This window comes from Loxodonta africana, chromosome 14, assembly GCF_030014295.1.
Source record: "Loxodonta africana isolate mLoxAfr1 chromosome 14, mLoxAfr1.hap2, whole genome shotgun sequence".
NCBI lineage: Eukaryota > Metazoa > Chordata > Mammalia > Proboscidea > Elephantidae > Loxodonta > Loxodonta africana.
Window position 1 is genome coordinate 46,976,081 of NC_087355.1, and position 26,105 is coordinate 47,002,185.

The 26,105-nt window shown below is 38.4% G+C and overlaps 2 protein-coding genes across 3 annotated transcripts in view; both read right to left on the reverse strand.

The window, feature by feature from the left end:
- Positions 1–264: 264 nt before the first annotated feature.
- LOC100669937 (cytochrome b-c1 complex subunit 7) lies at positions 265–3,388 on the reverse strand. 2 transcript variants are annotated; one of them, XM_003408402.4, is made up of 4 exons: positions 3,276–3,388; positions 2,099–2,170; positions 1,101–1,267; positions 265–476 (listed from the first exon to the last, which is right to left on the reverse strand). In XM_003408402.4, exons 1-4 carry the CDS (start codon positions 3,292–3,294, stop codon positions 399–401), a joined length of 336 nt encoding a protein of 111 aa, XP_003408450.1. In that variant the 5' UTR covers positions 3,295–3,388; the 3' UTR covers positions 265–398. The 2 variants fall into 2 exon arrangements, with proteins under 2 accessions (XP_003408450.1, XP_064123987.1); XM_064267917.1 differs by lacking the exons at positions 2,099–2,170; positions 3,276–3,388 and adding an exon at positions 1,561–2,019.
- A 3,356-nt stretch (positions 3,389–6,744) lies between these two features.
- Positions 6,745–26,105, reverse strand: part of MTERF3 (mitochondrial transcription termination factor 3) — a 30,715-nt gene continuing 11,354 nt past the window's right edge. The window contains exons 3-8 of the mRNA XM_003408403.3: positions 25,798–25,950; positions 19,402–19,591; positions 16,244–16,391; positions 15,813–15,884; positions 14,280–14,441; positions 6,745–7,025 (exon numbers count right to left, since the gene is read on the reverse strand). Of these exons, the coding sequence (XP_003408451.1) occupies positions 6,831–7,025; positions 14,280–14,441; positions 15,813–15,884; positions 16,244–16,391; positions 19,402–19,591; positions 25,798–25,950 (920 nt within the window). The 3' untranslated portion in view covers positions 6,745–6,830. The remainder of the gene's footprint in view (positions 7,026–14,279; positions 14,442–15,812; positions 15,885–16,243; positions 16,392–19,401; positions 19,592–25,797; positions 25,951–26,105) is intronic.

Below are 26,105 nucleotides of genomic sequence, written 5' to 3' on the forward strand. Positions count from 1 at the left end.
TGAGGACAAATTTATATAATATTAAAGGGCAATTACGAGTTGTTCTTAAGTGGAACAACTTACTGTATAACCTGGGAACTTGCTGTGTATCCTTCAGAAAAGTGAGAGCTTATCTAGTGGTGAAGAGGACTGATTAAAGTGGCCTCTCTGAACCCCAGGAAGCAGTTACAGAGACTCTAAATATACCTTAGAAGTCTGAAAAGAATTGAAACAGGGAAGTGAACTCAGCAGTCGAGATTTTTATAAGGTTTAGAATTCAAAAGATCCAACAAAGATTACCATATTTATTTAAAGTAATACAATTGCAGCCCAAATAGTTCTTAAATTATACATTTCAGGTTTAACCAACTTCATAAAAATACTCTGAGGACAGCTGCATCCAGATTTCAATTGCATGATTACTTCTTTGCCCATTCTTCTCTCTCTTTTCTTTCCCGAATAACTTCTTTCAGATACGGTTCAAGGTACAATTTATCCTGAAGAACAAATAATAGTATTACATGCCACCGTCACATATGAATATATCCCAAACACTCAGCAAGTCTTAAATACAAGAAACCCATCAAAATTATGCTTTTTATTTCCAGTTTATGAAGACATATTCTCATCGAGACTAAGGATTGTCTGCTTTCCTAAAATGTAAAAACCCACAAAAGATGTTGTAGTAAGTTGCTTTGCTAAGTTATGAAAGGAAAGTCTGCCAGAGAAAAGAAAGTGTACAGGCTTTGGTCTAGTTTATGCAGTTCAAAGGGTGAGGACTAAATGGGCTGATGACACGAACAACATGATCTTTTAATCTAAGGAACCAGAGTGTAAAGGGGAAAGCAGCAATGGCCTGGGGGGCTGAAGACCTGACTATAGTCTCGAAACTCTGTATTAGAGACTCACTAAGCGTTGTGGAAGCGTCACTTCACCTCAATTTGTTCATCTCTAAAATTGGGCTAACACTTGCTCTATTAACCTCTCCAGGCTGCCTGCTGTAAGGATATTTATCTCACAGAACTCTGTGAACTCTAAAGCTCTAGACAAATGTGCTCCTATTGTTACACATACGCAATCCTTACTTGCCAACATTGTCAGATACATAAATTTTGCTCTACCTCCTCATATTTTGTCCACTGCTCTTTAGGCAAGATCTGGTGTTTCAGGGACAGGTCTAGTGCTCTTTTAATGCGAAACATCCTGTCATTATAAACGTTCTCAGGAAGCCTTCTTATGGCTTCTTTCACATCTTCATCCTCATATAAAACATCATCTCGCATTAACCCTAGGACAGAACACAAGAGAGTCAGATTGAACATTCACCTCTAAAATCAGGAATTATTTTTAATGAGTAAAACAGATTATCTATAACTTAGGACTTGGGTGAAATATCAAGGGTTCATGTTACTAAGTACAGTGGAAATCTACCAACGAATGTTACACATAATAATGGAATATTTCCTAAACAACATTTAAGCCTTTTCAAATCCACTGCCACAATCTCACATTTTATCTAGCCAATTTTAAAAATATTTAAAATATCTACCTTGTTTTTAAACACACATCAATGAATCATACCTGTATTTTCTTATACTTTAAATCTGAGATTGAAGAACCTTATGATGGTAGTATACTAGGGAGTCAGTAACATCTATCGGAGCTTCCATCAAGCTTCGATAGCACAAGATGAAGTTCATGGCAAATTAAAAAGTTCTGAAAGAGTTCAGGAGTCAGATAATGGTAAAGATGTCAGACAATTTTAATATTTGAAAAATCCATACTTTCAATGTTTATGTAACTTAAAATTTAAAACATGAAGTGGAAAAGATGGAAGGGGGGAGTGTATTATAAGGAAAATGTCCTAATACCCTAGTTCAAGAACATAAATCATTTCTACCTCAACCACCCAGATGATTCCATTTCTCTCCTGTCAAAAGAATAATAAAAAGGAAAATGGGTTTACCAAAAAAAAAAAAAGGACCTAATTTAAAAATCTTCTGATGTACACAGGAACAATTATTTTTTGGAACTATAATGACTCTTGCAAAACCATCACTCTCAGAAAATGAAGAAAAAAAAAAAAAAAAGAGAGAGAGAAGGAAACACGGATACTCACCGAATTTATTGAACCCTACAGCATTGTAATACCATTTTCGAATACCATTCAGCCACCGGCCTGATGCTGCAACTGATATTGTCACACTGTTAGTTGTTACAATTCACTCATACTCTATGAACACTCTGATAGGCAAGCGACCCGTACTATTAAAGAATTCAAACACAGAAGGGGTTTCCTTTTGTAAGTTTACACAATGCAGGTAGTCCTTGACTTACACCATATTCGAGTTATGGCAAACTGCACTTGCAACCGTCTGGTTTTTTTTTGTACATCTTATTGTTAGTGATACGTACTACATACAGTGTTGCAGCACATAATTTGCTGTTATCATTCTCAGATGTTCACCTGCAAATGCTCATATGTAATGTTTCTATCGAAACATCAAATACAAACTGAAGACGGATTTCCTCCCCAAAAAACTGAAGGTGGAGAGATGGGGTACAGCCTCAGAACTTCTCCTTTGTAGTTTCAGAAACAGACTGTAGGAAATAACCGTAAACTTTGTTTTTCCAGGGCGTTGGGTTGTATGTCGTATGTAAGGAGGGTGAGATTGTAGGATAGGCTGGCAGGCCTAAATGGCCCCTGCTCTCTGAATTTTTATCTACATTACCTTTATTTTACTTGGACACCCTCTTAAAAATATGTATTTTTGGAAGGATTTTAATACCATTAGTCCATTCACTTAACCTGGTGACACAGTGGTTAGGAGCCTGGCTGCTAAACAAAACGGATGGCAGTTCCAATCCACCAGGCACTTCTTGGAAACTATGGGGCAGTTCTACTCTGTCCTATAGGGAAGCTGTGAGTCGAAATCGACTCGACCGCAACGGGTATCTCCTTGGGCCCCTGGACGCTTTGAGGGTTTCGGGCCGCATACTCTTCTAAGGCCGAGGGGAAGGACTGTGGAGCATAGGCAGCTGGAACGCAGGATTGTCAGAGACTACGGCTGGCACCTTCACAAACAGCAGGTCCACAACCCAACCCCCTACACAAGCCCGGCCTGGGGAAAGCAAAAGGGTGCGGGAAACACGTCCTTTGACAGGGCCGGAGCCGCTATCCCCCCTTACGCCGCAAACCTGGCCACCCAGAGTGGCCACAGGAAAAGGAGCAAGAAGCTGCGAGTATAAAAGGCTTAGCGCAGCAATGCCCACCAGGAAAAATACCAATCACTTACCCGAAGACCTGCCCGCCATTTTGACCCGAGAACGACGCGTTGCCTACTGGGTAAGTCCTGGAGGACAAGCTGGGCCCAGTGCGCAGGCGCATAACGTCACGCCCTGACTCGTGGGAGGCCACCGCTTGCGGACGCCCGCGCAGGCGCAGCTCTGGCGGCCGACGTCAGGCGCCTGCTGTCAGCGCTTTTCAACAGGGTCAGAACGAGGGAGTCGTTTGCGCGTTTTTCGCAACCGGTTCCAAGAAGTGTTCCTTGCGACAAGATGACTAGACAAGGAATTAGGAGACCTGAGTTTTGGCCCGGTTTCTCTTACCTACTAGCTGTGAGAGCTTCAAAACCAAAACAGACCAAACCCGTTGCGGTCAAATCGGTTCCGACTCATAGCGACCCTATAGGACAGAAGTAGAACTGCCCCATAGGGTTTCAGAGGAGCCGCTTGGTGGGTTCGGACTGCCGACCTTTTGTTAGCAGCCGTAGCTCTTAACCACTACGCCACCAGGGTGTCCAAAATGAAGGTACGGGGATTGAACCGAAGGCTTCGCGCATGCTAAGCACGCGCTCTACCGGTGAGGTATAACCCCGGGTGATGACAGCTTGGGCAGCACTGAGACTTTTGTGCCAAGCGTGTTGCTGAGCGTTTTACCAGCATTTTCTCATTTGATTACCCAACAAATCTGTGAGTTAAGTACTGTACTTATCCCCATTGTAGAGAAGACAGACCTCAGAAGGGTTGAATAGTTTGTCCAAGGGCACACAGGAAATACAAGAGAACCCAGATTCTAATTCACTGCTCCTTGATCGTAGGGCTATGTGCTACACTATTAACCCAGGAAAGACACTACACCTCTCGTGTCTCCAGCTGAAGACCTTCATCAAGCCACTTAAGTGGACGATTAAGTCAAAGAAAAGTTTAAGAATATTAAAGCTATACTGCAGAATTTGTGTACAATTTTAAGATACAAGCAAGTCCATAGTGGCCGCAGCCCCAACATGTTAAGTCTAGGACATAAAAATCTAGGAACAGAAAACGATTGATACTCAAACCAGTTACGGCTAGTTATACCGGTAGTTCTACAACGACCCACCAATATCCACCTTTTTTTTCCCTTTTGGTCTTGAGATCTGGGATGGTACAGGGCTCCATCTCATTATAAAGTCAAGGGGTTATTAGATGTAATGGTCGAGTTAATTCCAACTCATAACCATGTGAGTTAATGGTCTTAGTCCCATTCTAGTTCCAAAATTCTATTGCCATGCAACACTGCAAACTGATGAATGGCTGCTCCCGCCTACACTAAACCAAAAAAACCCAAACCTGTTGCAGGCAAGTCGATTCTGACTCCTCGTGACCCTGTAGGACAGACTACAACTGCCTCGTCCGGTTTCCAAGGAGCAGCTGGTGGACTCGAACTAATGACCTTTTGGTTAGAAGCCAAGCTCTTAACCACTACACCACCACACTCCAGACTACACTAGCTACGGTGAATTCTGAAAGATGTGAAGGAATACAACTGTACATTACTATATTGCCTTGCTAAGTGTAGGTACTCAATGAATTCTCCCTTCCTCCTCACCCTTAAGTTCCAGCCTTCTGGTTGCAGAATGAAAACGTGCCAACAGAAGATCTGTGTCAGGGGATCAGATGTCCAGAACTATGACAAAATCCAGCTCCTATGCATTAAGCCTAGAGAGCCTGAATGTTTCCGGTTGTCATTAGTGTTGATTAAAAAAAAATTTTTGGTTTTTCTCCCTCCAGCACATGGTAGGACTACACTTCTCTGCTCTCTTAGATGTGGCCATGTCACACTTTGGCTAAGAGAATGTGAGAAGCTCTTAAGAGCAATTCTCCTTGTCCTTTTGCTCTGCCGTGAACTGGCAACACTCCACAGTGTAGAGGCTCTATCAAGTATCACTAGGTGATGTGGAGTAGAGCCCTTGTGGTCCCAAGACGGACATGTTTGAATGAGATATAAACTTTTATGGTTTCAAATCATTTGAAGCTTTAGGATTGTTCACTACAGCAACATACTTAGCCTATTCTGATGAGTGGGTTATTAATAAAGGCAGAAGGAGGTTCTGAGCCATAAAAAGACCGGGCAATATGGTTCCATGCTTGATCTCACAACTATACCTTCATCCTTGTATCCTGTCTACTGATCTCATCCATTAAAGAACTCCATGAAGGCACATATCTATGCCACACTCATCACTGTATTCTAGGTGCTTAAATGTCTACTGAGTAAATGAACAAAATATATAATAGGAGGGCCACTATACTTGGCTGTGACCAATTACATATTCATTTTCTCATTAGTTTTCAGGATATCCAGCACACCACAAAACCCTGGTGCACAACTATTCCAACGTTAGTGGTTTAAAATACTTTATTATCTCTCCTAGTTTCTGTGGGTTGACTGAGCTCACTTAGGAGGTTCTTCTGCTCCACGTGGAATCTGCTAGGCTAGAATATCGAATGGCTTCTTCACTCACATGTCTGGTGCTCAGGTGGCACGGATGAACACCTAGGGTTTGGCCAGGCATCTCTCGCCACCATTTCTCCAACAGGCTATTTAGATGTCTTTATATAATGGTTCAGGGCCACAGGAGCAAAATGTTCATAGAGAAGAAGCACCAATGTGCAAATGCTTTTCAAGCTTCTGCTTAATAATGTCCAACAGACCAAATCATATTAGCCCAGGATCAGTGTAGGAGGGGATCACACAAGAGCACAAATACCAGCTGTAGTTCATTTGGGGCCACCAGTGTTAAAGGTCTACCCAATCTGGTGATCCTAAGGCTGATAACTCAAACTATTTAAAAAAAAACTCCTTAAGATTCAGAGGTTAAATAATTTGCCCAGGATTACATTATCTGGTAAATGGAAAAAAAGGTACAAATTCATGCTTTCAATCTTGTACACCAGTATTAAGTTCAACATTTGTTATGGCATTTTTACTGTGCCTCTTTGCTCTCTACTTACCTTCAAACTTTACTTTCTTCCCTAGCCTTTTTCCCTTCCAAATTCTCAGTAGCCAACTGTGGGCAACGTTGAATATCCATGCTCAGATAGATAAATCACAGTGCAGATAATCCAAAATGGAATGAGTTTTGTAGCATTATTTAAATTAGTAGATATTAAAAGAGTATGTAGTATGCCCCAGAAATTCATAACACTTCAAAGAAAATAAAGCCCTTTTGTGATGAAACCACATTAAAAGAACTGTGAATATAAGGGCGGGAAAGTCCTCCAGTTTTCTCATCTTCACCAAAACCTTTATCGGGGAGATGGGAAAATCAATGACAAACCAACTCTCTCACTTCTCTAAGCTTGCTATTATTTTTAGTTCTCCCCTTCCTGAAAAGGAAGGCAATGGTTGAACTGAAGAATTAAGTCACAAGGAACTTGTATGAAAGATCTACCGGAAGTGTACCCAAATTGATACTATCAAGAAATTGCTTTCAATATCAATTGAGACTTGACGCATTTATTTTAAATATAGTCATTTGTTTATATATATTCACTTTACAATATTACGTTTTAACATTTATCAAAAATTAAAGAGTCTTTAAGAATTTTTGAAAGTCCTGTACTGAGGCCTTGGCGATCTCTTCACAAAATATCTCATCAGGAATAGATACTAATCTGTCCAAAGGGATGTAGTTAGGTTTTGCTGGATCATACTGTGCTCTCCCTAGGTAGGTAAGAAACAAATGCCTTTCTTTGACTTTAAACAACTTTGTATTGAATACCTAGAAGAGAAAAAAAAAAGTTTTTAAAAAAGACGTTGTGTACTGAAAGATGAAATATTATAAAAGTTACTTAGTTAAAAATTTTAATAGGTTAACAAATTTATAAAGTATTGACCACATGCTCAATTAGATGAAACGTGCATAGGGTTTAATTCCTATAGCTCCTCTTCTTATTATGATTAAAAAGGGACACAAAAGTAATAGAACAATTGTAAAATAATTAAGGGCTTTATTGTTGAAAAAGAACACTGACTACTCCAGAGAAACAGGGGAGACCTTTTTAAAAAGGCAAATCCTCAGGCCCCACCCCAGATCTACTGAGTAAGTAACCTGGAGAGTGGGGCCCAGAAACCTGTTTGACCAAGCCCTCCAGATGATTCTGATGCCTACCAAGATCAAGGTTTACGGCATTAAAAAATCGATACGATTGCATAATCTGTGAAACTTCCTACTGCTATTTAATTCCTGCTGTTTTTAAACACTAGCCAAAAAATGTAGAAAAACGCAGTTTCCTCAAAACCCTATTGTCAGTTAAATGCCTTTTTCAACTAAAGAGCCTGTTATTTTTCTGTTTGGTTTTAACACTACGACCCAGATCCCTAGCAGGCTGAGAATCCCAATTTGAAAGCTGTAGTTCTAGGACTAGGCTTCCCAGAAGCTGGGCTTGGGGTGCCTAAAATCTGTGTTTTTAAACAAGTGACTTTAATGTGTCTGTCTGGTTTCCCCTCCTTGGAAAGTTTCTCTCCGTGTTTTAGATTCCATTCATTCTTCTCATGACGACTCAAATGTCACTTCTTAGACTGGATTTCCTCCTGGGTGAAAGCACGGGCTTTTTAATCTGACTGCCAGAGTTTCAATCTTGGTTCCGGGTCACCTTGGACAAATTAATCTTTTTTTTTTTTTTACATTTTTATTCTGCTTTAAGCGAAAGTTTACAAATCAAGTTAAACACCTTGCTATATACTCCCGATTGCTCTCCCCCTAATGAGACAGCACATTCCTTCCCTCTACTGTCTCTTTTCATGTCCATTAGGCAAGTTCTGACCCCCTCTACCCTATCATCTCCCCTTCAGACAGGAGATGCCAACATAGTCTCATGTGTCTACTTGATCCAGGAAGCTCATTCTTCACCAGTATCATTGTCTATCCCATAGTCGAGATCAATCCCTGTCTGAAGAGTTGGCTTTGGGAATGATTCCTGTCTTGGGCTTACAGAAGGTCTGGGGACCATGACCTCCAGGGTCACTCTAGTCTCAGTCAGACCATTAAATCTGGTCTTTTTATGAGAATTTGGGGTCTGCATCCCACTGTTCTCCAGCTCCCTCAGGGGATCTTTGTTGTGTTCCCTGTCAGAACAGTCATCGATTGTAGCCAGGCACCATCTAGTTCTTCTGGTCTCAGGCTGATGTAGTCTCTGCTTTATGTAGCCCTTTATGCCTCTTGGGTTCATAGTTACGTTGTGTCTTTGGTGTTCTTCATTCTTCTTTGGTCCAGGTGGGTTGAGACCAATTGACGCATTTTAGACGGCTGCTTGCTAGCGTTTAAGACCCCAGATGCCACTCTCCAAAGTGGGATGTATTCTTAATAGATTTTATTATGCCAACTGACTTAGATGTCCCCTGAAACTATGGTCCCCAAACCCCCGCCCCTGCTCTGCTGGCCTTCAAAGCATTCATTTTATTCAGGAAAATTCTTTGCTTTTGGTTTAGTCCAGTTGTGCTGACCTCTCATGTATTTTGTCTTTCCCTTCACCTAAAATAGTTCTTACCTACTAATTAGTGAAAACCCCTCTCCCCCCTCCCTCCCTCCCCGCAGTCATAACCATCAAAGAATATTTTCTTCTCTGTTTAAACTATTTCTCGAGTTCTTATAATAATGGTCTTACACAGTACTTCTCCTTTTGCAGCTGACTAATTTCACTCAGCATAATACCTTCCAGGTTCTTCCATGTTATGAAATGTTTCACGGATTCATCATTGTTCTTTATCGATGCATAGTATTCCATTTTGTGAATATACCGTAATTTATTTATCCATTCATCCACTGATGGGCACCTTGGTTGTTTCCATCTTTTTGCTATTGTAAACAATGCAGCAATGAACATGTGTGTGCATATATCTGTTCGTGCAAAGGCCCTTATTTCTCTAGGATATATTCCAAGGAGTGGGATTGCTGGATTGTATGGTAGTTCTATTTCTAGTTTTCTAAGGAAGCGCCAAATCGATTTCCAAAGTCGTCATACCATTTTACATTCCCACCAGAAATGTTTTAAGTGTTCCAGTCTCTCCACAACCTCTCCAACATGTATTATTTTCTGTTTTTTGGATTAATGCCAGCCTCGTTGGAGTGAGATGGAATCTCATTGTACTTTTAATTTGGATTTCTTTAATGGCTAATGATTGTGAGCATTTCCTCATATATCTGTTAGCTACATGAATGTCTTCTTTAGTGAAGTTGTCTGTTTAAACACTTCGCCCATTTTTTAATTGGGTTGTTTGTCTTTTTGTAGTTGAGTTTTTGCAGTATATCATGTAGATTTTAGAGATCTGACACTGATTGGAAATGTCAGAGCTAAAAACTTTTTCCAGTCTGTAGGTAATCTTTTTACTCTTGGTGAAGTGTTTGGATGAGCATAGGTGTTTGGTTTTTAGGAGCTCTCAGTTATCTGGTTTCTCTTCTGCATTGTTAGTAATCTTTTATATACTGTTTATGCCATGTATTAGGGCTCCTAGAGTTGTCCCTATTTTTTCTTCCATGAACTTCATCATTTTAGATTTTATATTTAGGTCTTTGATCCATTTTGAGTTAGTTTTTGTGCATGGTGTGAGGTATGGGTCTTGTTTCACTTTTTTGCAGATGGATATCCAGTTATGCCAGCACCATTTGTTAAAAAGGCTGTCTTTTCCCCATTTAACTGACTTTGGGCCTTTGTCCATATTAGCTGCTCATGTGTGGATGGATTTGTCTGGATTCTCAATTCTATTCCATTGGTTTATTCTTGGGGGCTACTGTAAATGGTATTGATTTGGTGATTTCTTCTTTGATGTTCTTTATGTTGGTGTAGAGGAATCCAACTGATTTTTTTATGTTTATCTTTTATCTTGATACTCTGTTGAACTCTTCTATTAGTTTTAGGAGTTATTCTTGAGGATTCTTTAAGGTCTTCTGTGTATATATCTGTTTATGTATCTGTTCTTGTACTAGTACCAGGCTGTTTTGACTACTGTGGTCGTATAATAAGTTCTAAAATCAGGTAGATTGAGGCCTCCCACTTTGTTCTTCTTTTTCCGTAATGCTTTACTTATCCAGGGCCTCTTTCCTTTCCATATGAAGTTGGCGATATGTTTCTCCATCTCATTACAAAATGTTGTTGGAATGTGGATTGGTATTGCATTGTATCTATAGATCGCTTTTGGCAGGATAGACATTTTTACAATGTTAAGTCTTCCTATCCATGAGCAAGGTATGTTTTTCCACTTATGCACGTCTCTTTTGGTTTCTTGCAGTAATGTCTTATAGTTTTCTATATATAGGTCTTTTACATCTCTGGTAAGATTTATTCCTAAGTATTTTATCTTTTGGGGGGCTACTGTAAATGGTATTGATTTGGTGATTTCCTCTTTGATGTTCTTTATGTTGGTGTAGAGGAATCCAACTGATTTTTGTATGTTTATCTTGTATCTTGATACTCTGTTGAACTCTTCTATTAGTTTTAGGAGTTATTCTTGAGGATTCTTAAGGGTCTTCTGTGTATAAGATCATGTCATCTGCAAATAGAGATACTTTTACTTCTTCCTTACCAATCTGGATGCCCTTTATTTCTTCATCCAACCTAATTGCTCTGGCTAGGACCTCCAGCACAATGTTGAATAAGAGTGGTGATAAAGGGCATCCTTGTCTGGTTCCTAATCTCAAGGGGAATGCTTTTGGACTCTCTCTATTTAGGCTGATGTTGGCTATTGGCTTTCTATAAATGCCCTTTATTATGCTGAAGAATTTTCCTTCTATTCCTATTTTGCTGAGAGTTTTTATCATGAATGGGTGTTGAGCTTTGTCAAATGCCCTTTCTGTATCAATTGATAAATTCATGTGGTTCTTGTCTTTTGTTTTATTTATATGATGGATTACATTAATTGTTTTTCTAATGTTGAACCATCGCTGCATACCTGGTATGAATCCTACTTGGTGAATTGTATTTTTTTGATATGCTGTTGAATTGTTTTGGCTAGAATTTTATTGAGGATTTTTGCATCTAAGTTCATAAGGGATATAGGTCTGTAATTTTCTTTTTTTTTGTGGTGTCTTTTTTTGGTATCAAGGATATGCTGGCTTCATAGAATAAGTTTGGGAGTATTCCATCCTTTTCTATGCGCTCAAATACCTTTAGTAGGAGTGGTGTTAACTCTTCTGTGAAGGTCTGGTAGAACTCTGCAGTGCAGCTGTCTGGGCCAGGGGTTTTTTTTGTTGGGAGCTTTTTGATTACCTTTTCAATCTCCTCTTTTGTTATGGGTCTATTTAGTTGTTCTACCTCTGTTTGTGTTAGTTTAGCTAGGTAGTGTGTTTATAGAAATTCATCTACTTCTCCTAGGTTTTCAAATTTGTTAAAGTACAATTTTTCATAGTAATCTGATATGATTCTTTTAATTTCAGTTGGGTCTGTTGTAATATCGCCCATCTCATTTCTTATTTGGGTTATTTGCATCCTCTCCTGTTTTTCTTTTGTCAGTTTGGCCAATGGTTTTTCAATTTTGTTAATTTTTTCAGAGAACCAGCTTTTGGTCTTGTTAACTCTTTCAATTGTTTTTCTGTTTTCTATTTCATTTAGTCCTGCTCTAATTTTGATTATTTCCTTTCTTTTACTGCCTGAAGGTTTCTTTTGTTGCTCTATTTGTTTAAGTTGTAGGGATAATTCTTTGATTTTGGCCCTTTCTTCTTTTTGAATGTGTACATTTATTGATATTGATATAAATTGACCTCAGAGCACTGCTTTTGCTGTGTCCCAAAGGTTCTGATTGGAAGTGTTTTCATTCTCATTGTATTCTATGAATTTCTTTATTTCATCCTTATCGTCTTCTATAACCCAGTCTTTTCTGAGCAGAGTATTGTTCAGTTTCCAAGTGTTTGATTTCTTTTCCCTGCTTTTTCTGTTATTGATTTCTACTTTTATGGCCTTATTGTCAGAGAAGATGCTTTGTAATATTTCGATGTTTTGGATTCTGCTAAGGCTTGCTTTATGACCTAACATGTGGTCTATTCTAGAGAATGTTCCATGTGCACTAGAAAAGAAAGTGTATTTGGCTGCTGTTGGGTGGAGTGTTCTGTATATGTCTATAAGGTTGAGTTGGTTGATTGTGGCACTTAGGTCTTCCGTGTCTTTATTGAGCTTCTTTCTGGATATCCTGTCCTTCACTGAAAGTGTGTTGAAGTCTTCTACTGTAATTGTCGCTCTTTCTATCTCACTTTTCAATGCTGATAGAGTTTGTTGTATGTATCTTGCAGCCCTGTCACTGGGTGCATAAATATTTAATATGGTTCTATTCTCCTGGTATATTGTCCCTTTTATCATTATATAGTGTCCTTCCTTATCCTTTGTGGTAGATACTTCACCTCTTTATGCTTAATTTTTTCATTTGTAAAATGGGGGACAATAATACAGTAAAACCTGTAAAAGCCGGAACCTGTGTAAGGCAGAAACCTGTCAGAGAATGAAAACTCAAATATTTTCCACTAACAGAGAGGATAGAAAAGTGGTAAGACTGTACCCTGTTAAAATTTTTTTAGAGGTGGGAAAATTGGGAGATTGAAAATAGGGCAGTCTGGGTGAGTTCCAGCTCTCACATGTTTCACCACAGTACCTATTTTATATGATTGTTGTGAGGACTAAACAAATTAATACATGTAAAGCAGTAAAGACAGGGCTGGCACCTGCTAAGTACTCAATATGTGTTACTACTATTTCTATGATTTTTTTACGTCTTCCAAATTAAACAAGTAGCTCTGTTAGACTTTTGGTTAAGACTCTTTTCCACCTTGTAAAGAAACTGCATTTTTAAAAGCCTGTCTTCCGTACTAGGTACAAATCCCACAAGAGCACTGGTTGTGTCTGATGTTTGCATCCTTAAGGCCCACACAGTATCTGGCACAGGGTGGATGCTAGATTAGGTAGGAAAAGAATAGCTAGACCGCTACAGTTTGGAGGGGACAAGACCAGATTCTCTTACCATGATCTACTGTCACTGAACATCTACCAAGCCAGGGAAAACCAAATTGGCATTACTTCTTAGCTGAAGATTAATTACCGGTACTGCACAATTGCTCCATAAACTAAACCTTGAAAAGACATTAATTTGCATAATTGTAGGCTTCTTACACTATTATTATATATACATTTACATTTGGTGAAACAGTAAAATTCTATATGAAGGGCCCATTTATAGTGAAGCATGATAGGAAACAGACATTGCTATTTGTGAAGGAAATGGACCACATGCAATCTAGTTCTGAAAGCTGTATTAAAGCCATATTTCTCTGGCCCATCTTTATATACAGAGTAAAGGGATCACTTTATATACAGAGTAAAGGGATCACTTTAATGACATTCCAGTGAATACTTATTGAGTGCCTATTTATATGGAAACAAGAAAACAGAAAAGAAGGATTACTTTCATGAAATTCAATCAATCATTTGTTCAATAACTGTTAAGTGCCTATTAAGAAAGAGGTATAGTTCCAGGCACTGGCAAGTCAGCTATGAATAAATCATACAAGGTCTCTGCTTTCAAATATTCATGTGAACAAGCAGATAATGTCACTCACTAGGTAATGAAGAGGAACGTCTGATTAGCTTAGAGAATATAATTATGGCTTTGGCATGAGTAGCAAACTAAAACTGTCTATGCTTTGATGGGCGATCACTAAATATGGCTTGTTAATTCATATAGACTGTGGATAAAAAGTATATGTAGCATTGAAAGGAGCTTTAAGGGACATGCTCTTTTTCAAATTTAAGTGGAGAAAAACACAAGAGAGAATACATTAGATTTGTTCTGCCTAATCCCAACAGGCAGAACTAGGAACAATACGCAGAAACCACAGGGAAACAAGTTAATCACCTATTTCTCCTCAGGAGACGTACATGCGTGTCCTGGAAGTTGTAAACCTGTCACAGCTGAATGAATCGCATTATGTAGCTGGAGAGCAGCTTGGATGAACAGCAACAACAGCTCCCACCCTGAGAGCTGTGGACTGCATTACCTGCGGGAACCTGACGATGATGTGGTGGGGGACGCTCATCATGTTGTGCACATAGTCAAACATCTCGGTGAGCTTCCTTTTATTTGCAGTTAACATCTTTGGGATTCTAGTGACCATATGTTGAATTTCATTACGTTTAAAACCAAATTCAAGACGATAAACCTAAAAAAAAAAAAAGCAGAGTTGCTATGAATCATGAATAGAAATAGTCATTTAGGTACTAGACCAGGGGACATGTTGATTCCTTTAAGTTTAAAATATTTTAAAATCTGGGAGATAGCTATGCCAATGCCCTCAAGGGATTAGGCTTCTCGCTTCTGGAGTAACCCAATTCTGAAGTCCTCTCCCGAGAATGAACTACCCACAAGCATAGTCGCCATGAAGATAACTAAGTGCAGCTATCATAATTATGAGACAGAATAATGATGAGCATGGTAGGGCTGGTTAAATTATCTGTATGGGCCCTGAGCCAAACAGACCAGCAGTAAAATCTTCCTAGTGTGGTTTTTGCCTTTACTCCCAACCTAACCTGTACACATGCTATCTGAAAAACTACATGCCAAAATTCTATGCAGAGATGATAAAACCAAACACTTAAACATGGGTTAGGTCTATAGTATCCTATGCTCCCCAACAATCCATTGCTCTCGTCATCAGCATTTTATCCCCCCACCAGATTGCAAACTCTAGGAGAGTGGAGGTATCTCCCTGGCACAGTGCTTGGGTAGGTGCTCAATAAAAATTTCTTTAGCAACTGAATATGAAACACTTGAAGCACCTCAGAAATCAGGCCTTACATAGTAAATCCAAATATTATTACAGCTTTGTATACTAACTAGTCAGCTGCCCTTGGCTTCACACTATTCTCTTGGAGAAACGACGATAAAGAGTGGCTGATATGTTCTGTTACAGAGCTTGACCTGGCAATCGGCACAGGGTGCTAAGGAGAGCAATGTGCTGGACATACTCTCCTCACTGGGGAGTATCTGTCTTTTGGATCCAAACTCAAAAACAACTTATCTCCCACCTAGGTAACACAGACTTTCATGGTGGGCATCACAAGCAGTTTCCAGGAACCACCCACATACCTAATTCATTACTCCAGGGTTATGGACATCAACATCTACAAGGTAATTTACTAACACCTGGTCAACATGTGAAAAAATCATTAAAAGAAACAAATTGCTTGTTAGGTGTTATTTCCTACTTCTATCTTTTTCTTCAGTGGTTAAGAACTGAGCTGCTAACCAAAAGGTCAGCAGTTTGAATCCACCAGCCTCTCCTTGGAAACCCTACAAGGCAGTTCTACTCTGTCCTATAGGGTTGTTATAAGTTAGAATCGTCTCAATGGCAATGGGTTCGATTTTTTTTGGTGGGGGGCGGGGTGGGGGGGAAGGTTCTATGTTTTTAGAAACTGCTTCTTTTAAAATCTGGTTTTCTTTAATATGACAATAGCAAAATCTAGTCTTTTCAGAAGAAAACACTTACAGAAAGAAGTGGACTTGCCAAAAGTTTAAGATAAATTTGTCCTACCTTCATATTTTCTTTCACAGGCTCCAGACTTCCCGTTAGTAGTCTTGGGAGACGAACTACCAGATCTCTAGTCTATAGTTACGAACAAAGCAATATATTACTACCACGCATTACGCATGCACATTTATCTAGCTTAGAAAACCACAGTACTAGAAATACAAAACTAAAATTTAAGCTATGACTTGGAAATGCTAAGAACCCCCCAAATAGATGAATTTATTATTACTTGAGAAAAAAACAAATACTGAAAACAAGACTTAAAGAACCAAGTTGATGGAATATAATAAAAAGCAGCAGCTATTAGCAGGGTAATTCACTCTTACACAAAAATAGCAGGCATTTATAGGATTCACGTAGTCCAGCAACATGAAATTTAACATTTCCAAAATGTACCTCACATGGAAACATACAAATTCTCCCTTTTTCTTTACCTTCTTCACACTAAGTTCAAGTTCTTTCTGAAAAAATCCCAATCTGTTATCCAGCCTTTCCACTGAAAAATTCAGCAGAAATGGTGCATTTCTGACCATCTGTGTAATATCTGCCTTACTGAAATTTTTGGACTGTAGATAAGTCACCCTAGAGAAACAAAAAAATATATATGATAAACATTTATTAATGTCTGCTGCTTCCCAAAGTACAACTGTTTTGAAAGTTAAAAAGGCTACCACACCAAGAAAAAAAAAAAACAAATATTCTGTAATAACAACCCAAACATGGTTAAAAGAAAACAAACATCCACCCAACTCTAGAATGATTTCCATTTACACTTGAAAACAAAAAATAATTCAGAAATTCACCAACAGGGAGATTCCCTTGTTCTGACTTATTTTATTACTTGGAAGAAAAAAAAAAAAAATAGCTTAAGAATTTTCTTTTTTTTTTTTTTGGCTAAGAAGAAAAAATATTAAAATTAAGAAATATTCAGAACACTTTTTGCTAAGAAAGCACCTCAAGCATGGTTATGATTGAAAGAAGTTTTTTTTATTTTAATCTGCTTAGTATATATTTTCATAAAGAAGTCAACAATTTTTTCTACAGTCTTTCAAAATGGATTTTATTAATAACTAACAAATTTTCCTTAGTTCCTGGAAACCAAAATAAGGTAGTAAAATATAGAAAGTTTGATTAAAAAAAATAACACTATTGATTTTTTAAATCTACAAACATAATAAAATACAGCTTTTATTAAATGCCTTAAATATGCCTGGACATCATCTTGTTTAATTCTCACCAAAAAAGAACAACAAAGGAATCTGAGAGCCAGATAAATGTTTCTGCGTTATATTTGAAGAAAGAGAGATTCAGTATGGTTAAATATAAATAGCTTGTCTTAGATCACCAGCTACTTAGTAACAAACCCAAGATCTAAATTCAGGCATAACTACATCTAATGCCCATGAAATTTCTATACAGGCAGTCCCCAGGTTATGAATGCCCAACTTACACATAACCTGTAGTTAAGAACCATCCCCCATAAAGCCTATTATATCAAAAATTCAAAGTATGTACAATGGTTCATGATAACAAACAGGCACTACTTTGTGACATGCATCAAAACATTATTATTATTACTATGTTAAAGATATTTTGGTGTATCTGGAAGTATTTCTTCAATGTTTTTATGCATAGAAAGGCACACTATACACTAAGACAAACATCTGATTGATGTTAGATACGAACGTACCTAACTGTTCCGACTTACGAACAAATTTGACTTAAAGACAGATTACAGAAGTTGTTCATAATCCAGGGACTGCCTGTACCACACGCCAGAATTTATCTTTCATTTTCAAATGATTATATGTTGTTACCATCGAGTCAATTCCAGCTCATAGTGACCCCATGTGACAAGAAAATCATAGGGTTTTCTTGACTGTAATCTTTCTGGAAGATCACTAGGTCTTTCTCCCACGGAGCTGCTAGGTGGGTTTGAACTGCCAACCTTGTGGTTAGCTGCTGAGTGCTTAACCTTTTGCACTACCAAACCAAAACCCATTGCCACTGAGTCAACCCCGACTCATGGCAACCCTAAAGGACAGAGCAGAACTGCCCCAGGGGGTTTCCAAGGAGCGGCTGGTGGATTCGAACTATTGACCGTTTGGTTAGCAGCTGTAACTCTTAACCACTGGGCCATAAGGGCTCCTTAAATGATTATTACCTCTTTAAAATAGTATCTGACAGGCTATGAGAGAAAAGACTGATAAATTTATGTAAAAATAAAAAATGTCTGCATTACAAAAAAACACTATGAACAAAATAAAAAAACAAGTGACAATCTGGGAAAAATACTTGCAACGTATCACAGAGAAAGAACTAATTTTCTTAATATACAAAAGAATGTTCACCAAAAAAAAAAAGAAAAGAAAAAGACTCAATTAAAAAATGGCAAAGGACATATACAGTTTACAGAAAAGGAAATCCAAGTAGAATTGTCACATGAAAACATGCTCCAAAAACATGAGATGCTCCAACATTTGATGCTTCAAATAACACTGTTGTCAAAACAATGATGAGGTTTTATTTTTATCTGTAAAATTAGCTGAAATTATAAAGCTTGGTGACGCTGTATTAATAAGGATTATGTAGAAATTGACATTTCCATACACTGTTGGTGGGAGAGTGAACTAGAAGGCAACCTATATGGACAATTTGGCAATATCTATTAAAATTACAAGCATACATATCTTTTGACCTAGCAATTCCACTTACAGAAATTTTTCCTACAGATATACTCCCGTATGTGTGAAATGACGGATATACAAAGAGTTACACTGGCCTTGTTTATAATAGCAAAAGTCTGAAAACAACCTCCATGTTTATCGATAAGGGACTGGACAGATCCCTAATATGAACAGTGTTGTTGTTAGTTGCTGTCAACTCGATTCTGACTCATGGTGACCCCATATGTGCAGAGCAGAACTGCTCTGTAGGGTTTCAAGGCTGTGACCTTTCAGAAGCAGATCACCAGGCCTGTCTTCCAAGGGGCCTTAGGGTGGGTTGGAACTGCCAACCTTTCAGCTAATAGTCACGTGCTTAACTGTTTGTGCCACCCAGGAGTCCAAAGATGTTCACAGACATGCTATTTAAAGAAGAAAAACGGAACAACTGAAATAGCCAACTTATGGAAATGATTAAGCAAATTATACAGTAATTTGCTAAGAGACTATCAAGTGTCTACCATGAAAAACTGACCAGAATAAAACACAGAAGTTTGAGTTTTCGTAACTTTTTAGTGCACCCTCAAATAATTTAACCATTTTTTAATGGATTTTTAAGGGAACTCATTCTAGTTTCTGAAGAAAAACAATTAAGTGACTCAGTAATTTGTATCAAAGAAGGTCCCTGGCAAAATAAATAACATTCACATTCATTATCTCAGTTGGTCCTTGTACCAAAAAAACCAAGTCAAGCCCACTGCTGTCCAGTCAATTCCGACTCAGAGAACCTACAGGACACAGTAGAACTGCCCCACAGGGTTTCCAGGGAGCACCTGGTGGATTGAAACTGCCGAGCACAGGCTTAATAAAATAAAGATATATTTCCTCCATATTTTTCGGTTACATGAGAATCGCTCTAAAAGGCCTACCTCATCCTAAGATTTTCAAGGTCTTCAGAGAAAATTGCATAATTCTTAGTCAGAAACGGTCCCAGCTGGTTATCCTCTATACCCAAATCTTTAAGAAATAGGAGTATCGGCTTAATGTCTTTTTCAAAATCCAGTCTCAAAAGGAGGTTGGCTGCATCTGGATGTTTCTCTATCTTGGACAAATCCACTCCTATAAAAAATTACAAACACCATTGGAAAATAATTGCATAGCTCAGCCATCAAACTTCATACACATAGGCAGAAGAAACTGCTCATGTAGATCAACAACCTATCCGAAGAGAACCCAGATACGTCAATAGGAACTTCTAAATATTATTAAATCAAAGTGGTTGCAGAGAAAAAGACAAACGAAAATGAATATACAGTATTTATTTTGAAACCAAGTATAGAGAAAAACAGTGCATTTGGGGCTAAATTTCCCCCCCCAAAAACAAATTTACTAAGTCCCACAGAGATAAGATCATCATCTTTATCTGTGTTTTCTTTAATATCATTTGAAGGATGCTTATGAACCCCTAATGATCTCCACAGTAACTGCATAACAGGTAATTCTACAGGGTAACAAACCTAATGAATAAGCTGAGTACTTTTTATTGTTTCCTTAGTTGTAAGCATTATTTTTGCTTTTTATTTAAAACAAAAACAAAAACAAAAAACTTTGTGGTTCCCTCCGAAGAAGGAATAAAAATGACCATATGTCTTATTCATCGTTGTAACCTCCAGGTCTTTAGCATAGAGACAAGTACCTTGAAGGATCTCACTAAATGTTTAAGTGAGAATGGATGAATACATACAGCCTTCAGGTACACAGCAAAGCAGAATGCGTATGATACAAACCTTCAACTTTCACTTACCCTAATAAATAAATAAATAAATAAATTTATTATTATTATTTTTTTAATAGTCTCAGGTAATCTAAGTCAATAGGAGCAGAACAGATAGAGGAAGAAGGGGGAGAAATAAAGTTGTTATTTTAAAGCATTCTTCGCTTTCGAATATATTTAGATGTTAGCATTAAGTAGGTAGGGATGGAAACCTATAATTCAAAATTCTCATTAAAATTGAGCATGGTACTCTCTCATTTTTTCCTTTTGTCTCATTAAAAAAACAAATTAAACATAAATAGGAAATATCTATTACTTATATCTAGAATGAAACTTTGATGATAATGTAAAACCTTAAGTTTAAATGCAAATTTCCCATTCTTAAAAATATTTCTTCAGATTAAAAATAGATCTCCCAATTTCCAGATACAGCTTTACGGTCTTAAATATAAAAGCAATAAAAAATGGCTTTACAATCAATTCCAAAATAAGTTATTACATCCAATGTAATTCTAATTATTATTAGATCCAAATGTAATCTCAAATTCAAATTTCTTGATATTAAACAGGTATTTATACCAGATAGCCAAGAACAGAAGAGATTAAACACATACACAATGAAAGAAGTATAGAAACAAATCCAGAAGGAACTAAAAAATTTAGTATACAGTAATTTCAAATCAATGAGGAAAAGACCATTCCTTAAAATATATTGGGACTACTGGCTATACATTTGGGAAAAAAAAAAAAGAACTCTTTTCTATATATTATCCAAAAATTAATTCCAGGTAATTAAGAATCTAAATGTATATTACTTTAAAACTACTGGAAGAAAGAACAGGATTTAAAATATAATATTGGAAGTGGGAAAAGCTTTCCTAAATATCACACCATAAGCACAAAGGAAAATATAAAAGTTGGACTACATAAAAATATAAAGCTTACGTACAGCTTTCTGTCTGATACAGATTGGTACAGAAAAAGGTCTGGGAAGCTAGTCAACGAACTGGCAATAGTGGTTACCTTTGTGAAGTGAACTGGGGATGAAGAGAGCATAAGAGGTCTTTCTCTTGTAATATTATTTGTCCCTTTAACAACTAGATGTAATTCTTTCATAATTTAAAAATAATGATAATATTAATAGAAAAATAATTATTGGATAGATAAATGAGATGGAAACCAATCCAAAAAATCTGTGATAAATGGGGAAAAGCGTACTTTAAAAAATAACATATAAGGTTCAGACTTCAAATTTAACCAAATATTACAGCTTACATGTGTTGAAGTACCTTGCTCAGCATGAGCTGTCACACCCTGACTGTGCTGAAACAGGAATCCTGGAAAACTTCTGTTTAATAGCAATAACGGAGCGGAATCTCATCAGAAAGCACACTGCTGTCAGTGCGAATCACTTGGCTCACTAGTGATTTCATTAACTTGAAAAAACATTCACCGAATGCCTACTGGGGCCCTAGCACTTCTTCCGTTAGGCACTGGGGATATACAAAATGAATAATACACGACTCCAACCTCTGGGGGATCACAGTCTAAGCTGGCTTTATCTCATCAGTTTGGTAACTACAAAGACTACCACTGTATTCAGTTACAATGACATGTATTTAGTATCTCCATCAGGGTTCTCGTAGACAACAGAAACTGCCGCAGAAAGTTCAAATGAAAAGAACTTTAATGAAGGGACTCTATACAGGAATATGAACAGGGTTAAGGAAACAAACAACCGCATCCCTAGGACTAAAGAGACAAGGGAGGAAAAAGTGTTACCAGAGCCCAGGAGCTGGAAGCTATTAGGGAAGGGCCACCCAGTAAGACCCGTTGTCATGGAGCAAGGCAGTTATATGACCCAAGGCAGGGAGGGAAGAGGGAAAAATATCCCGGCCTGCCCTTCTGTCTCTTCCTGCAGGTGCCTCACTGGCTGAATCCACAAACCAGCGGGCAAAGGAGCCCTAGTGCATAGGGGTTAGCTTCCTGGGATATAGAATAGGCAGAGAGAGGCGCAAAACAGATTTGAGCAGCAAACAGAGAATAATCAGAACATATGGGTACTGAAAAATATTGCCTGACAATGCAATCATGGTCCCTCTAAGGTACTGTCATTTAAGTCACTTCTAAAATGAGTTGTCAAAGTGTCAGATACAGACAAAGAAATATACTCCACAGTTCTAATATAAATTATTTAAAGGTAAGAATCATATCTCATGTTTATCTTGTTTCACCCACACAGCCTTTTGAGAAAGCTGCTCTTTCTCCCTCCTTTGAACCCATGTAACACTTTAACTGTATCACTCGTGTGAGACCACATTATATGTTTCATCTTGGCATTCCAATTATTCTTAGGTTTATTCAGATAATTAGCTTCTGAAGACTTGAAGCTTCTTGAGAACAAAGGCCGTTCCCACACTTTTGAGTAACTTGCACAAGGACAGATGAGTAAATAATTGACAGTGTCATTCGTGCTAGGATTGCAGTAAGTAGGCGGTGACATGAGAGCACACAAAAGGGCCACTCTAGTGGATCAAAGACATTCTAGAAGTTACACTTGAGTTTAGTTCTTCAGTTGTAAGAGTTGGCCAAGCAAAGGAGGGGAGTGGAAAGAGATGAAGCTGCAAACGTAAGTAGGGGCTAAACTGTTAAGAGCTTCCGCGCCATGGGCAGGCTTCGAAGGATTTTAAGTAGGTCGCTGACATAGTCAGAACTGCATTTTGGAAGAGCACGAGGACTGCAGAGATTCTCAGGACAATATTGCTGGTAAAAAGTTAGGAGGCTCCTGCAGTCATTCAATGAAAAACAAGGACCTAACCCTAACCCAAAGGGCGTCTCGAGAAGACAAAGTAAAGTATTATAATGACATGTGCAAAGAGCTGGAAATGGAAAACCAAAAGGGAAGAACACACTCGGTGTTTCTCAAGCTGAAAGAACTGAATAAAAAATTCAAGCATCGAGTTGCAATAGTGAAGGATTCTATGGAGAAAATATCAAACGACACAGGAAGCATCAAAAGAAGTTGGAAGGAATACCCAGAGTCATTATACCAAAAAGAATTAGTTGATGTTCAACCATTTCAAGAGGTGGCATATGATCAGGAACTGATGGTACTGAAGGACAAAGTCCAAGCTGCTCTGAAGGCATTGGTGAAAAACAAGGCTCCAAGAACTGATGGAATATCAATTGAGATGTTTCAACAAACAGAGGCAGCGCTGGAGGTGCTCACTTGTCTATGCCAAGAAATATGGAAGACAGCTTCCTGGCCAACTGACTGGAAGAGATCCATATTTATGCCTATTCCCACGAAAGGTGATCCAACTGAACCGAACCAAATTACATTTACTTTGGCTTCCCAAGGTTGAAAGATGCGTAGAGGGCATAGAAGTTATGCAACAGAATCATGTTAGAAGATGGGAAGAGATTATTAGGGGGGAATATCAAGCTGTGTGGAAACCCTGGTGGCACAGTGGTTAAGAGCTCAGCTGCTAACCAAAAGGTCGGCAATTCAAATCCACCAGCTGCTCCTTGGAAACCCTAAGAGGCAGTTCTACTCTGTCCTATAGGGTCACTATGACTTGGAATCAACTTGACAGCAACAGGTTTGGTTTTTGGAAGCTAAGGTAGCAATTGTAGATGAGAGAAGCAGATGGCTTTGTGATATACAGAGAAATAGATGTGAGGAGTGAGGGAAAATCAGCAAGAATCAAGGGAGACCCATAAAGGTTTCCAGCACGGCAAATGTTTTTTTCTTTTTTCTCTCTGTCATGGATTAAATTATGTCTTCCCTCAAAATATGTCAGTTTGGCTGGGCCATGACCCCCAGTATTGTGTGATTTTCCTATACGTTGTAAATCCTGCCTCTATGATGTTAATGAGGGAGGATGGGCACCAGTTGTGTTAGTGAAGCAGGACTCAATCTACAAGATTGGATCATGTCTTAAGGCAATCTCTTTTTAAAAATTTTTTATTTTTATAATTTTTATTGTGCTTTAAGTCAAAGTTTATAAATCAAGTCAGTCTGTCACATAAAAACTTATATACACCTTGCTACTTACTCCCAATTACTCTTCCCCTAATGAGACAGCCCGCTCCCTCCCCCCACTCTCTCTTTTCGTGTCCATTTTGAGGCAATCTCTTGAGATATAAAAGAAAGAAGTGAGCAGAGAGACAAAGGGACCTCATACCACCAAGAAAGAAGCACCGGGAGCAGAACATTTCCTTTGGACCTGGGGTTCCTGTGCAGAGAAGGTCCTAGGCCAGGGGAAGACTGACGGTAAGGACCTTCCTCCAGAGTCAACAGAGAGAGAAAGCCTTCCACTGCAGCTGATGCCCTGAATTTAGACTGCTAGCCTACTAGACTGTGAGAAAATAAATTTCTCTTTGTTAAAGCCATCCACCTATTACAGCAGCATGAAATGACTAAGACACTCTCCTTATGAGAACCATACCCCCTCAAAAATACAGGGAATGAGAAATAAAAATAAGCTCCCTCTCTGATGAAACAAGACTTACCTAAAGCCCTACATCACAAGGAATGAAAACAGATGGAAAAGTTAGAGACTTAACAGAGAGGTAAAAGAAGAACCTGAAATGCCTTCAAAAGAGAATTCTGACAAGAAGCAAACTGATGTGTACCCAAAAAAACTCAAAAAGGTTTAGAAATTAGAATCACCAGATACCTGAAAGATTAGCAGTGAGCTGTAGGCTGAAAACAGGGGGCCTGGGTATGACTACATATGGAAAACTTAAGGCTCCCAAGGCCCTTAGCTACCTTGTTCCTCTCAATTCCCCAAAAGCAGGGAGGTTCATTCTCTGGAGCTATACCAGACCCAGAAATAAGGGGCAAAGCAGAGGGCTGCCACAAAATGCTAGACTAAAAATGAGGGCATTAAGTGAAAGAATGCAGTGACATCCCCTGGCTGCTTTCAACTACCCACACTCAAGTGAAAAGTAACACTTAACAAGCTATGATCAGACCCTGAGCAAAATCATCTAAACCAGAAGAAAGGGCTCCAGGGAGCAAGTCAGGGAGCAGTGGCAAGCAGGGAGAAGTACATGACAGGGAAGTGGAACTAAGAGATCATGCAACAGGATTAACCGTAGGTAAAACCGTACTGAGAGGCTACTGTAAAGGATGGGAAAATGAATCAAATGAAAACAAGGTAATTATTAACTCGAGGAAAATGAAAAGTTGTACTGGAAGGGAAACAATAATAATGTACTTCTTGGTAGAACAGCGAGCAATATTTATAGTCATAATGTAATCACTAATGATTTATAAATAATTACTTAAAAGTTGGGAGGTTAAATACAAACAAAAACAGCTATGAAAGTTAAGCAGATACCTCTGGGGAATGGGATGCAAGATCAGGAAGGGTGAGGCAAGACATTTTTTAACTAGAAGCCTTTCACACTAGTTGACGTTTGCTCACATGTATTTATTACTTTGTATTACAAAGATCAATTAAAAATGTTAATTTAAAAAATAAGGCAAAAAGCAAATGAAAAGTGCAGGCTCAAGAAATACTTGGAGGTTGCTTTCACTTACCTAGAAGCACTAACTTCTGCAGAGTCTCAGAGTGATCCACATAGTCTCGAAGTGTGAATGAAACGGGGGGCAACGGAGGGTCTGCAATAATTTGAATGGCCTCCTCCTCAGAAACTGGCTGCAGCGGAGACAACGGAGGCAAATCTTCTAGTCCTTTGAAGCCAGTAATGCAGAAGGAGAGAAGCAAGTTAGCTCTGCAACCTGCACACTTTATTTCTACAAAGACAACCTCTTCCCTAGTTTGCTTCTTTCACTGCTCAAGTCTTGGGATCATTTCAGAATTAAATGTCTAAGAAGTTCAAATATTT